The following is a 15,215-nucleotide window of genomic DNA, read 5'->3' as shown; positions in this document are numbered from 1 at the left end:
ACAGCAGTTTTGCAAACTTCATAGAAAATAATACAGCTCTTACAATTCTTTGACAGTCAAAATTTTCTGACAGTTAAACGCCCCCTTTCACTGACCATATTTTGAGAGAAAAAGGTTTCTGACACTATTTTGTATCATATTTGTGGAAAGTGCTAAATATTCTAGTGTTCGGTTTGAATCAATTTCTTATAATATCAAGATTGATGGTCTCGTTGTCTAGAATGAAGTGGATATGGAATGACCAGTTTCTGTCTGCATGTATAAATTGCCAGTTGCAATACAATCTCTCTCTCTCTCTCTCTGTCCCCACAGGCTCACTGAAAAGACTAACCACTCTGAAGGTGGATGATAACCAGCTCATGTACCTGCCTGACACGATAGGCGGGTAAGTGAGCGCCATTTTTCACAGCAACCTGATGAACTGCACTTAAACCATTACCAAGTTCTCCTTAACTCATGAGTAGACTCACATTGAACTTGCCTACTTTTTTCATGTTTTCTGTGCTGATTGTGGGGGAAATCTACAGAAAGGGTTTAAATATTGTAAAATGTGTCAAAGTGAGCTGTACCTTTGCCAATCAAGGAAATAATAATAATGACATTTTGTTTCAACGTGAACCCTGTAAATGAGCAGAACCGTAAGCCACTGTATGATACAGACAGAAGGCTTTGTAACGGGCCTGTGAATGAGGGAAGTATGTCCATATGGGCTCTCAGAGAGGGATTGCTTTACTCTGTGTGTGTGTGTGTGTGTGTGTGTGTGTGTGTGTGTGTGTGAGAGTGTGTGTGAGTGAGAGTGAGAGTGAGAGAGAAACAGACTGTGTTATCCATCAAAAAAGAAGCCAACCATTGTACCTCATTCTCGCCACCTCTTATTTTGAGCTTGTTTCCAAACATGCCGGTTATCCCTTATGTCAGATTAGATTTCCTAGTCCGGGGTTAAGAAAATATGCCAAGAGGGATTATGAATATGTGATTGCAAGGATTCTGTTTTAATCCCAGCTAGGATTGTAAAGCACACTGATTAAGCACGATTCATTTTGCATTAGTCTCAGTGTCTTTTCCCATCACACTGATGTAACTGCACTTTTCCGCTGTATAAGGACTGATAGTTTTGTGGGTTTTGCTTTGTTTTTGTTTGATTTGGGTTTGGTTTTGGGTTGGGGAGGTTCATGTTAGAGTATGTATTATAAAATACTTAAATATCCTCAAATGAAGATCTTTTTGATGAAATTTGAGAGCTTTCTGTCACTCCATAGACAGCAACACAACTAACTTTTACACTTCAAAAAGTTCATATAGGGATTGCAAAACTAATTCATATGAATTGAGTGGTTTAGTGCAAATTTTCTGAAGAGACTCGGTCGCTTTATATGATGAACAGACTTAATTTAGGCTTTTATTCACATTTAAACATTGATCAGTGAACATTAACAGAAGCTCAACCTAACCTGCTTGACGTGTGAGGAGAAACCTCTTCCGAAAGCTCAAACGTGCTGCGTAACACACGAGTATAAACCTGGTCTTGCATGTCAAGCAAACATGCTTGAGCTTCGTTTACCACAACTGATGTCTGAGTTGATCAATGTATATGGTTGTGTAGCTGTCTATGTTTCCACTGTCATCAATTCCATCAACAATTTATATTGGTGGTCATAAAAGATTTATTTTGTTGTAGGACAGAATAAGCAGTCTCGTGACCACATATGGCCGATTTTTTTTATTTTATTTTTTTTTTTGCCTTCTCGGGGCTACTTCAGGAGCAGGATTGAGATCCACTGGTTTAGTGTCATCCAAACCTTTTAGTTAGTTACTCCTCAAAACTCTTGCAGTGTTGGAGAAACGTTCAGCTGTTTGTTTCACTGCTAAAACCCTTTTAACAAAAATGAATCAGATTCAAAATGCACTCATTCAGCCCTGGCGTTTTCATTGGTATTGTGATTTATTCAGCACAACTGCATGTTAGTCATGCAATAAAAAAAAAAACCCCACAATGTTTGACGTCATACTTTTAATGAACAAAGAATCAAGGTCGTTGATCACAGGTTTGTGAACCACCTGAATATAGGCCAATATAGTCTGATCTTCCTTGCCGCATTAAAGGATGATACAATATTTCTTATATAGAGAATTGTTGAGCTTGATTATATGAGTTATATAACATTTGGGTCTTTTTCTGTAGACTCACGACTCTGGATGAGCTGGACTGCAGCTTCAATGAGATCGAGGCGCTGCCGTCCTCCATCGGTCAGTGTGTAAACCTGCGTACGTTTGCTGCCGACCACAACCTGCTCGCACAGATGCCTCCAGAGGTCAGTCCAGTCCTGGCATGATTTATTTAAGACAACATTGAAATGGCATTTAACTTCCATAATATGATGTATTTTATAGTGAAACAAAAAATAGTGCAGGGTGGGACTTAACTTTGAATTAATTCATTAATTTTAATAGCTATAGCATGTAGTTATTACTATGGAACCTGTGCAGTTGGTTGCAGTAGCTTTTATTTGTTTGTCAGTTAGTAATGTCAAATTCAAAAAGCAAATTGTTCTTTTAAACAGATTCGTATTAACGAATCAGACTGATTCGCCAAGAACTTTGTGAGTGAAGCTTATGCTGGAATCATAATCATGCAACATTTAACAATTTTTTAATGGAATTAGTGGTAAGAATTTAATGAAATACTTATTTTGATATTAAAAATCTTTCAAAAATATCTTTCAAAAGAACTTTCTGGAAACACTTGCAATGTTTATTGATATATTGAATTGGTTTATTGAAATTAACCAACCAACCAAACAAATTCTCACTGCTGTTGTTAGTATTTCTCATATCCAATGATCCCAGCTTCCTGTAACTAAGTATTTGAAAAGGTCTCTACCAAATCCATCATGCATTCTGATTTCACACATCCTCTGAGCCATGGTAGACATGTCTGCGTATTTTAGTTAACCCTTTATTTGTATGTTTGTGCTTCTGACAGATGGGCAGTTTGAAGAACGTCACAGTTCTCTTCCTGCACTCAAACAAGCTGGAGTCTCTGCCAGAGGAGATGGGCGACATGCAGAAACTCAAGGTCATCAATCTCAGCGACAACAAGTACGTCCTCTTGTACCGAATATACGGTTAAGCATCGTATCATAGAAATGCCTGCAGCATATTCAAAAAAATCGCCTCCTAATTTCTACTTCATTTAGCTTTTATCCAAAACATACTAGCAGTTTAAATTAGCATATTATTTTATTTAATAATGTTTTAACCCAGGCATAAGAATATTTCTTTGCAAGTGAAGTTAATGGACAGTTGACACTTCATGTACAAAATGTTTCAATGAGGAACGTTTCCAACCTGGCCATGCAGCTGGTGTCAGAGAGAGCCATTGCTTTAACATTTCTCTAAGAGACCCACTTAGACAGATTTGGTTGGGGTTCAACAAGCTGGAAAATGTTGCTGTATTTTCAACTTTTTCTGCTATATTTATCAGCCTTGATTCACATTATACCAGTCAGGACTTTTCAATTTACAGTGTTGTCAATGAATCACATCCCTTTTTTGTTATATAAGCATTCTGCCATACTAACTTTTTTCTTATGCATCATATATTTGTTTTTTGTTTTGTTAATTTTTGTCCTCTTTTTTTGTTTTTTTGTTTTTGTTTGTTTTTTTTTTTTTATACAGGTTGAGGAACCTTCCATACAGCTTCACTAAACTCAACCAGATGACCGCAATGTGGCTGTCTGAAAACCAGGTGGGCAAAGCTCAGATACACAATACAATCATTATTTTGAAATAAACACCAACGGAGGATCAGGACCACAATGCGAGCAGAGGGGTGTTTTTGACTCTGAAGGAGGTTTGTTTATTGCGATAATGACTGGCTGACTGTAAATTATCTTGCTTATTACACAGCTACTTACTAAATATATAAATAAATTCATGGACATGAAATATTGATTTGAGTTTAAATCATATTATGTAGAACAGGGTTCCCACGCTCATCAGAAACCTTGAAATGTCAGAGGATTTTAAAATGGTTATTTCAAAAATGTAAAAAAAAAAAAATAAAAAAAATAATTTGAAATACTAAGTCATGAAAATTTATATAATATAATATAATATAATATAATATAATATAATATAATATAATATAATATAATATAATATAATATAATATAATATGAGTAGGATTGAGATATGGCTCTACATCAGCACAGCTGTGATTAGGCCATAGGCACGAGGCAGCAGGCCGATTGCTGGATATTCCTCTGCCATTGATGCTCGCTTTGATTGCTGCCAAATTGTGAACATGAATGTGATATTAGTAGAATATCGCATTGTTGGAAAAGGCTCTTAGCCAATCAGATTTGAGAACCAGAACTAACTGTTGAATATAATATAATATAATATAATATAATATAATATAATATATAATAAATATAATATAATATAATATAATATAATATAATATAATATAATATAATATAATATAATATAATATAATATAATATAATATAATGTTCTTTGGCCGGTGCCCTCAGTAAATTTCCAAAAGGCTGCAGATTGAAGTATTTAAATAAATATATTATATTATATATATTATATATTATATATTATCAATATAAAAAAATAAAAAAAACTGATGTAAAATCAAGATGTTAACTGAAATACTTCTGAAATCACAAAATTAATTGTGGTTAATTTAATACATAAATACACCCACTTTCTGTTATTAAAAATGTTTGAAAAAATGAAAAATTATGATAAATGAATGCTTACAGCAGCAATACTGAAAACAGCCTATATGGATATTAAAATAAACATATCTTGGAAAATTTCTGAAAATATCTTAGCCTTAAAGGGGCTCTATGTAAGATTTTTACTTTAATAAAGCATAAAAATACCCCAATATGTTTGCAGATATTTAGGAAACATGCTAAGTTCACCTACTTTGTTTCTCAGACAACAATGCTACAGCCAGATATTCTACTTTGAAAATGTGCTTTCCGTGTCGGAACGTCGGTCTTTGTTTTGGTCTGTGCGAAACCTCGTGCTGCCAGTTTGTCCAATAGTATTTCGACATCACAGGTTGCCAGTTGGCGGAAAACACAGCATATTGTAGCCATGGAAACCAACAAACAAACTGGGTCAGAGGATCAGGCAATAACGTCAGCTGCACATTCTCGCTCTCTTCTCTGTCATGGTAAAGTGACACATACCCGCGCAGGCGCCTCCTCTCTCTCTCACGTCTCATTCACTGCGGTTAAGTAGTGCTTGTCTTGCGCATAATTTTAGTCATTCCCGCAGGTCTCGTGCTCACACCGAAAGCGTGCGCACTACTGATCTATATAAGTGAAGCGTACAAGCCACGCTCAGTCTCAAACAGAGACAGAAGTCAAACAGTCACAAGTACCAAAATAAGTACCTTCCTGCGCTTAAACTGTCAAATACATACAAAAGTATGTCAAAACCAGCGGCACAGGCAATCTTGGCGAGTATTAAGATAAACACAGTCAGTTTTGAATTGTTAAATAGCTAAGAAACATTGTGTAACATTATTGGGTCCATTGAACACTGTTCATAAACTCTTAAAGGGACAGCAGTCCAATATTCCTGCTGCTGTCTGTCATGTTAATCAAAGAACAAAAGACAAAGAAAATCACTTTCTGCTCTTGACTGAATACATTTCATAACTTCAATGGTAAGAATTATTTACAATAAAGACTACAGAAATTAAGGTAACCAATGTAAAATAACACTGAATGTTCTTACCTGAATAAAAACCCAGTTAACCCAAAAAACTTAGTTTCATAGCTCTCTTTATCCTATTGCATTTATTTGAGCTGTTTATATTTTATTACTTACTTTTACTTATTTTAGTTTTTTTTATGAAAACTCTGCATTGAAGAAAAGTAGATTTTTTTTTTTTGTATATGTTGTCAATTATAGTTCTTAGAAAGAAAATCGGAATCGGCAAAAATCGGTATCGGCCGATCTCACTAACAAAAAATCGGAAATCGGAATCGGCCAAGAAAATTGCAATCGGTGCATCTCTACTAAGAAGCCTCTGAATCCATCTAAATATCTCTATGAACAGGATGAGGAGCGCTAAAATAAAACTCTGCCCTCTGTTCAATATTCTGTTTCACTTGGAAATACATCACAACACTGGAGAAAAGTCGTTTGCAACTTCCGGTTCACGCAGACTTTAAGTCTCCTCAGCTTTCATTGTCAATTGCACTCCCTATTGTTGCTGGCAACCATATGCTGTAAAAGCTGGCAACCCGCGAGGGGGCGGGCCAAACAATATTTTGAATTTGGACTGCAGTACCTATTTTGAACACTGGGTGTCATTCCTACATAGAGCCCCTTTAAGTTGTTGAAAAATGGGAGGCCTTTGAGTCAAAAAAGTTGGTCATTAATTGCTCTTTTTGAGTTAAAGGGTTAGTCCACCCAAAAATTTAAAAGAAAATGTCATCAATTATTCACCCTCATGTCGTTCCAAACCTGTAAGACTTTCGTTCATCTTTGAACCACAGATGTAGATATTTTAATGAAATCTGACATTGTGTCTACACTGGATAAAAGCTATTCTTCAAACCGACCGTTGCAAAGCACTTGGACTACGTCAAAAATAGAACGGGGAATCCGTTTACTGCTGGGAATCTGTTGTCGTGTCGCACTGCATCCAGTGTAGACATTATCACCAATTATAATGGATTCTATTGTCTTTTGACGTGTCGCGTTGCGCTGCTCGCGTCCGGTGTAGACGCAGAGTGAGAGCTTTCTGTCCCTCCATTGACAGTCTACACATCTACCACTTTCAAAAAGTTTCAAAAAGCTTCAAAAAGTTTATAAAGAGATCGTAACTGATCCATATGAATAGAGCGGTTTAGTCCAACAAAATATCTTCGTGTTCCAAAGATGAACTAAAGTCTTACGGGTTTGGAATGACATGTAGGTGAATAATTAATGACAGAATTTTCCTGTTTGGGGTGAACTAACAATTATTACTATTTTGCTTGAATTCAAGAAATCAAGAACAAATGGAAAAGTCATAGAAGTTCTTTGATCAAGAAGTTCCAGAAACCTACCGAGAGGAAAGAAGCTGTGTTTGAAATTGGTTACCAGTCAGTTATATTTTAGCTGTCTGTATACATAAATATTTTATCACATTTTAGTATTTCAGAGAGCCATGTAATACATTTACATAAATCACTACATCACAATAATCTCATACACAGTCACTTCCCATATACACTTGAAAAGCTTGTCCTTTAGCAGGGTCTGTGCTGTTGGCAGAGTGATTTGGCGTTCCCATCAGTAGAGCTCAGTGTGAGTGGGTGATCTGAATGATTGTCACAAGTGGCCATCAAGCCTGTGACTAATGCTTATTGAATATAGCAATCACCTCCACTCCCACACACGCCATCTTCCCACCTCTGAGGTTCAACATAGCACATAGTTTATCTTAATATATGATATTAATTAAAGGAGTAGTACATGCAAAAATTAAAATTGTCATCATTTACTCATGTCATTGCAAACCTTGACTTTCTTTAATTCTCACAAGCACTGGGCTAGTTGAATGCCTAAAGCATTGGAGGCTGGGACAGATTGCAGGGATTGTTGTGATATTTGCTCTGAAGGAAGTGGCAGCTAAAGTGAATTCAGCAGAATGCATGAGAACAGCGTCGCTATGAAATAATAAAACACTGGTAGCGCATCTAATCAGTGTGGGCCATATGGCATGAGACTGCCAAGATCCTCTATGAATCAACCTCTCTGCAAGGGTTTCAGCCGTACAGCTCAGCTGGAATATCGACAGTTGATGAAGATTGCACTGAGAATGTGGCACGCTGTTCTTTATTGATCGTGATGCGTGGTTTTATAAAGCTGTGTGTGATTAAAGATGAGATGAGTTTAAAGCCAGTGCTGCATGGCTTGAATCTGTAATGAGAGCAGTCCTCATGCTGTGTGTCCGACTTCTGAAGTGTCGTACCCAAGGCATCTAAACGAATTTTACAAATCACTGATCCTTGTCTTATTTTTTTCTCTTTTTCCAGTCGAAGCCCCTCATTCCCCTGCAGAAAGAAGAGAATCCAGAGACGCACAAGACCGTACTTACTAACTACATGTTCCCTCAACAGACCAGAAGCGAGGACTGTGAGTATCTAGTCATGCATAACCTGCAGCTGTCGCCCTCCTGTCACAAGTTTCCTTGTCTGAATGTATGCCTTGTGTATATATATAATATATTAAATTGTAACTTTATATTAAATCTATATATATATATATATATATATATATATATATATATATATATATATATATATATATATATATATATATATATATATATAGATTAATATAGATTTAATATAAAGTTACAATTTAATATATTCTAGACTCATAACATGTAAACTAAAATGTTTCAGGCATTTTTTTATTTTTTACTGTTGAGAATTACGGCCAACAGCTAAAAAAAAAACGTATCTCAAAATATTAGAATATTTCATTTTAAGTTTGAAATTTCCATTCATACAGTATAAATTCCAGGTATCTCTAGTTCTAGTTTAATACATGCAACCACAATCATTGGGAAGACTGCTGACTTGACAGTTGTCCAGAAGACGATCATCGACACCCCCCACAAGGAGGGAAAGGCACAGAAGGGTCATCGCTGAAAGGGCTGTCTGTTCGCGGAGCACTGTTGGAGCACAAGTGTGGTAGGAAAAGGTGCACAAGCAACAGGGATGACCGCAGCCTTGAGAAGATTCTCAACCAAGGCTGATTCAAGAACTTGGGAGAGCTTCACAAGGAGTGGACTGAAGCTGGCGTCAGTGCATCAAGAGCCACCGCACACAGACGTCTTCAGGACATTGGCTGCAACTGTCACATTCCACGTACCAAGCCACTCCTGAACCAGAGACAACATCAGAGGCATCTTACCTGGACTAAGAAGAAAATAAACTTGACTGTTGCTCAGTGATCCAGAGTCCTCTTTTCAGATGAAAGTATATTTTGCATTTCATTTGGAAATCAAGGTCCCAGAGTATGGAGGAAGAGTTGAAAGGCACAGAAAGTCCAGTGTGAGGTTTCAAAGTTAATGATGATGATTATGGGTGCCATATCATCTGCTGGCATTGGTCCACTGTGTTTTATCAAGTCCAAAGTCATCGCAGCAGTCTACCAGAAGATTTTAGAGTACGTCATGCTTCTTTCTGCTGACAAGCTTTATGGAGATGCCGATTTCCTTTTCCAGCAGGACTTAGCACCTTCCCACAGTGCCAAAATTCTACGAACTGGTTTGCTGACCATGATATTACTGTGCTTGATTGGCCAGCAAACTCGCCTGACCTGAACCCCATAGAGAATCAATGGGGTACTGTCAAGAGGAAGATGAGAAACAGCCGACCCAACAATACAGATGAGCTGAAGGCTGCTATCACAGCAACCTAGGTTTCAATAACGCCTCAGCAGAGCCACAGGCTGATCACCTCCACGCCACGTCGCATTGATGCAGTAATTTGTGCTAAAGGAGCCCTGATCAAGTATTGAGTGCATAAATGAACATACTTTTAAGAACTTGAACCTTTCTGTATTGTAAATCCTTTTTTTTATTATTATTGATCTTAGGACATATTATATTTTGAGATACTGAATTTTTTATTTATATGTAATGACTCTAGAATATATGAACGTTTCACTTTTTGATTATTAAAAAAAATAACTTTTTCCATGATATTAGTTTTTTGAGATGCACCTGTATGTTCCAAACTTTTGAATCATAGTATTTATTTATTTGTATGTATCAACAAGACTGCATTCACTGGATCAAAAATACAGTAAAAACAATAATATAGTGAAATATTATTACAATTTCAAATAACCGTTTTCTATTTGAATAGATTTTAAAATGTAATTTATTCCTGTGATCAAATCTGAATTTTTAATCCAATATGCTGATTGTGGAAAATAATCTTACTGACCACAAATGTTTAAACTGTAGTGGTTTTGGATTTAACACCTGCCAGTTGTGGGTAAAAATCAACAGTGGCATGTAAGGCATATCAACTCACTAGCCAGTTTGACACATTATGGCGAATTATGGTTCATAAATTATGTCCTATCACTATGCATGCCATTGCTATCAGAGCCCCTCCCCAAAGAAGAGCCTCCACCATTAACAAAGTGTAAGGGCCACACACTGAGAGAATGACAGGTCATGGCAAGTCTTTAAAATTCGGTTGTTTTCAGTGAGTGTAGCACAGTAACCACACACTGGTGGCACCACTCAGCATCTCATTGACACCACTTTATTCCTTGACGTGAACTTTTGTGTGTATGGTGATTAGATTCACTATTTTGGACTTCCTTCCTTGACTTCCTTCCTGTTGTGGGATAACTGAGATGTGACGTGGCACTTCTCGTCCGGCGTGTGACGGTTAACGTTCTGTTGGAGCCCTGGGAGATGAGGCCACTTTTACAAACCCTTTTTCCATCATTAAGCAATCATTTTAGAGTGAGCTGTAAAAGTTCTGAATGGACGGTAACTGTAGTAGCCAAATGCAGGTAGCGTTCGATGCTCAGTCAGCTCTGTAAAATCTCTAAAACAATTATATAGTTTTAGAGAGACTTCAGAGACCTAACTGATCATCAGATGTCTACCACCTGCAGGCTGCAGCCAGAACTTGCTCATGTCACTGTTTTCTCTCTCTGAGACTCAAGTCTGCCAGTGTTTCTGGATTCCAGAGGGGGGAGAGATTAATAAGTCTTAACCTGTTTCCTAGCAACCCCACTCTAAACTCTTCAGAACGCAAACGCTGTGGCTCTGCAGCTCTCAGGAGTCTGCTTCAGTTTGTTAGCATGATTGAGCTTTAGAAATGGTCTGAAGTCTGTTCGCCTACATGACAAAGTGCTCTCCTGAACCCAGATGTCTTGTTAAATGGCCACACAACACAAATAAGAATTGATGTGTGTGAACCGAGTCTGTGCAGTTTATTTCAGGTTTTTGCTGTTTGTTAATCATCATAGCAGAGAGACACAGCATTAGTTCATTTTAATGATTTGGTTTCGCTGAATCGGAAATAACTGGACTGACAGAAACAGAAACTGATTCACTAAAACAAATCAAAACACACTCTACACAGGATTTGCCTCGAGATTCTTGAGCTTTTCATCCTCCACCGATGGCAGTGCCATTGTTTTGATTGTTAATGGTTTCTTGGCTTCTCTTTCACAGATGTGCCCAACTCAGACAGCGAGAGCTTTAACCCGTCTCTGTGGGAGGAGCAGCGCAAGCAGCGTGCGCAAGTGGCCTTCGAGTGTGACGAGGACAAGGATGAGAGAGAAACGCCCCCGCGGGTCAGTTCCCACCATCCAGTTCTGTCCAGGGTGCTTTCTCGATTTTCTATTTCCCTTTGTGCATGTCTTGCCCTTTTCTCTCGCTTCATATCACCCATCTAACCCCCTTGCTATTTTATTCTGTCTTGACCAGGCACACTTAAAGCACTTCTCTGCCTTCACAAATGCTGAAGCTAAATGCTCTCTGTAAGCCTCAAAATCCCAGACAATTGGAACATATTTGATGTTTAAAGGGTGAAGCATTAAATTCTGTCATTAATTACTCACCCTCATGTCGTTCCAAACCCGTACGACCTTTGCAATGACCACTTTGATGCTTCAAAAAGTTCATAAAGAGATCATAAAACTAATTCATATAAATCAAACGAGTCTCTTCAGAAAATTTGGACTAAACCGCTTGTTTTAAGATCTCTTTATGAACTTTTTGAAGCTCATTGCAAAGGCAGTCAATGGACGGACTGACATCTCTCAGATTCATTTGTGTTTCGAACTAATCCTTTAATATACAGCAATGTTGAGTAGGATTTTGGACCAGTGTGGGAGGAGATACCTTGCACATTTTGAAAAAATAAATAAAAAACTGTTAATTATCAAAATGTCTTGTTACAACCTGCTTGCAGTCACTTTATTCGGATATCAGTTTAGCATGTAAGAGACGTCACATGCTGTTTCTTCTATCATAAATGACACAAACCAAATTGGACACAAAACAATTCTGTCATTTATTTATTCAAACTCATCTCGTTTCAAACTCGTATGTTCTTGTGTGGATAAAAAAGAAGGTGCTGGATGCTGTTTTCTATGCATTTATGTTGAATGGGAAAGAAGCTGTCAAGCTTCATAGTGGCAAAAACAACCACAAAAGTAAAAAAACTCCATAAAAGTATCACAAATGTCATCCAGATGTACACAAATGTAATTAGAAATGTAAACTGAAATAAAACTGAAAAAAGTTTAAATAATAAAATTACTAAATCCGAAATAATAAAGCTAAATAAAAATATTTAAGAATAATTAAATTTACAAAAGCATATAAAAATTACTAAAACTTAAGCTATAAACTATTAAATTGTATTTAATTGAAATAAAGCTGCAATAAAATATAAATATTAGATGAAAAACTTCAGTGAATATTAGAAATATTGCCTTAGCAACTAACTGAAATAAAAGTTGAAATAATATAAATTTAAATAAATAATAATGTATAATTAAAATGAAAAATAAAACTAAATAGAATTGTTTTAAAAACTAATAAAATGACAAAGGTACATGGTAAATTCAAAATATTAATAAATACTAAGTATATAAATCATTCTAAAAAAAAATGTCAGGTGGTTTTTGGGAACTAAATAACAGCATAAATTTTGGTTTATCAACATAAAGCTTTGTGTGCCTTCAGAAGACTTGAGATATATAGTGAGACAGAAATATAGAGTATAGAAATCACTTCACCTTCATTATAATGTATGGCAAAGAGTGACCAGCAGAGTCTTATATTTTGTCGGAATGTACTGCTTTAAAGGCAAAATTTTTTTCTTAGGGATGTTTTCAAAAACATGTCACCAGAACTTTTTTTTTTTTTTATATCAAATATTGAAATGAAAAATCTTAGATAATGTTTGTTATAATGATGTGAGTTGATGTCAGTTGTTGATTTTCATTTATACTATTTGTACTACATTGATCTTGCCATGAAAATAGCTATAGATGCAGGTATGGCAACGAAAACAAACAAACCAACCAGCAGAGTCTCGAGAATCTCTCCTTTTGTGTCTCACTGAAGGAAGTCGGTCATGCAGGTTAGAAACGACATGAGAATGAGGAAGTAATGACAGAATTGTCATTTTTGGGGTGAATCATTTCTTGGATATTTTGGCAGCATGAGGTAAAACGGTTTCAGTGGAACAGCCTCACCTGGTTTTGTCAGCATGTCACAGCCTGCGCTTCACTGCATTGCAGTGGAAATCTCATTAAAACTAACCCTGACATGACTCTTGTCAGAAAGTGAAATGGAAGCCTTCACTGTCTCGGGGGCCCTCGAGCGTACAACGTCAACCTTATTTTTTCCTTCCACCCCTCATCTCGCTGATATTACATACTCGGTATCTCGTTCCCTCCCTCTCGCGCCCGGTCTTGCACCCCTGATGACTCAATATGCCTGTCTGGCTTGTATGCTGTGCCAGGAACACATGCAGGCTCCCAAGCTGTCTGACGGAGCTTCACTATCAGCTCTCAGAGCGCCAGTGTGGCCCTGTCTGGCCCTGAAAGAGCAGCCCTCCTCATTGTGCGTGTTGTAAAAAGCTCGCCAACACCTTCTCCAATGAAATGGTGTCAGTGATTTGGCTAGGGGTTCAGCGACCCTCTTTAAGAACTGACCTGTATTTTCTGTTACAATGATGTAACTTCCTATGTAGCAACATGACGTGCCCACAAACTTTATTTATTTATTTAAAATAATAAATTCAATAAAAGCATCATTATATATTTATAAATAATATGAATTAAATATAATACATCAGATTATTATAACTTAACTGTGTCTTTGTATTTACAGGAGGGCAATCTGAAGCGCTACCCGACACCGTACCCTGATGAACTGAAGAACATGGTGAAAACGGCTCAGTCCGTGGCTCACAGACTCAAAGAGGATGAGTCCGGTGACGAGGCAAGAAAAGAGCCTAAGGCCAGTGACAGGAACCATATTGGAGTGCAGGATGTTGGAGTGAAGGTTGGATTTTGAAAACACTACCAGTTGCATGTCCTATTTTGGGATGGGTCAACATAATTATTACATTGAAAGTAAATCTTGGTGCAGATGTTGGAATAACCCTGAATTCCCTATGTGTCAGGTGATTGAAAGTCCCTGCACTAATGGCAAAGCTGTTGAAATGGAGCCTAAAACAATGATGAACAGTCATCACAATTATGAACCAATAGATTCAATAGACTACCACAGCGTTGAAAGGATCCCTCTCAAGAACTCAGACAACATGAGAACCATGGTGAACCATGATGACACCCTTGAGGTACTATATCAAAGTGTCAACAATGTTAAATGTTATGAATATGTTTATTGAATCAGATTAATTTTTTAAAAATCATTTACTCATTCTTGTGTAGTTTAAAACCTTTATGACCTTTGGTGAATGTGTACCAGGCTGTCAAGCTCCAAAATGACAAGCTGTCACACATTAAAAGTAACAAAAGTAGTTCATAAGTTCATACAACTCTGAAAATGTGCACTGTGAAAAACTGACCAAAATTTAAGTCATTACTGAATTCTTTCCTTGTACGGTTTTTCCATTAGATTTAGGTTAGCAATACAATCAGGCTAGAAGTCATATTTATAAATGGACTACATTTATGATACTTGTATAGAGTTTTTTTTTCTCCTCCTTCAAACTATATGAGGTGAATCCAGTACTAAATCAAGGACTAATTATTTTTTATTATTTTGAAAATAGATTTGGCCAAGTTGTATATACGAGATGTCGAATTGGTCACTGAAGACTCAGTGATATTTATTGAAAGGGGAAGAGGAAAAGGTTTTTGATTTGTCTAAGAATTTCTTGAGTGTAAAAATTAAAAACTTTTTTTCTTCAAAAAATATTGAAATATATAATTTTTTTAAAAGATTTATCCTGGAATCATTTTAGAATTTTTATTATACACTAAATTAAAAGATTCTATATTATTGTTGTTATTGTTATTGTTATTATTGATATATGTATATTTTGTATATTTCTTTTTTTTAAGACGAAACTGTTAAATTATTGTAAACGATGTATTGAAATGATATTGTAATCATCTTTTTTTTCTTTTCTTTTTTTTGAAATACAGTTGATTTTGCT

At 36.4% G+C, this 15,215-nt stretch overlaps 1 protein-coding gene across 2 annotated transcripts in view; it reads left to right on the top strand.

Moving 5' to 3' along the window:
* Nucleotides 1-15,215, top strand: part of erbin (erbb2 interacting protein) — an 80,400-nt gene that overhangs the window by 53,216 nt on the left and 11,969 nt on the right. For both annotated transcript variants that reach the window (XM_048174877.1, XM_048174869.1), the window contains exons 10-17: nt 313-385; nt 2,183-2,312; nt 2,984-3,099; nt 3,679-3,748; nt 8,064-8,163; nt 11,243-11,364; nt 13,919-14,092; nt 14,214-14,390. In XM_048174877.1, the coding sequence (XP_048030834.1) occupies nt 313-385; nt 2,183-2,312; nt 2,984-3,099; nt 3,679-3,748; nt 8,064-8,163; nt 11,243-11,364; nt 13,919-14,092; nt 14,214-14,390 (962 nt within the window). The remainder of the gene's footprint in view (nt 1-312; nt 386-2,182; nt 2,313-2,983; nt 3,100-3,678; nt 3,749-8,063; nt 8,164-11,242; nt 11,365-13,918; nt 14,093-14,213; nt 14,391-15,215) is intronic.

This window comes from Megalobrama amblycephala, linkage group LG2, assembly GCF_018812025.1.
Source record: "Megalobrama amblycephala isolate DHTTF-2021 linkage group LG2, ASM1881202v1, whole genome shotgun sequence".
In the NCBI taxonomy this organism is placed as follows: Eukaryota; Metazoa; Chordata; class Actinopteri; order Cypriniformes; family Xenocyprididae; genus Megalobrama; species Megalobrama amblycephala.
Note: the sequence above shows the minus strand (reverse complement) of the source record. Positions and strands in the feature narration are given on the sequence as shown.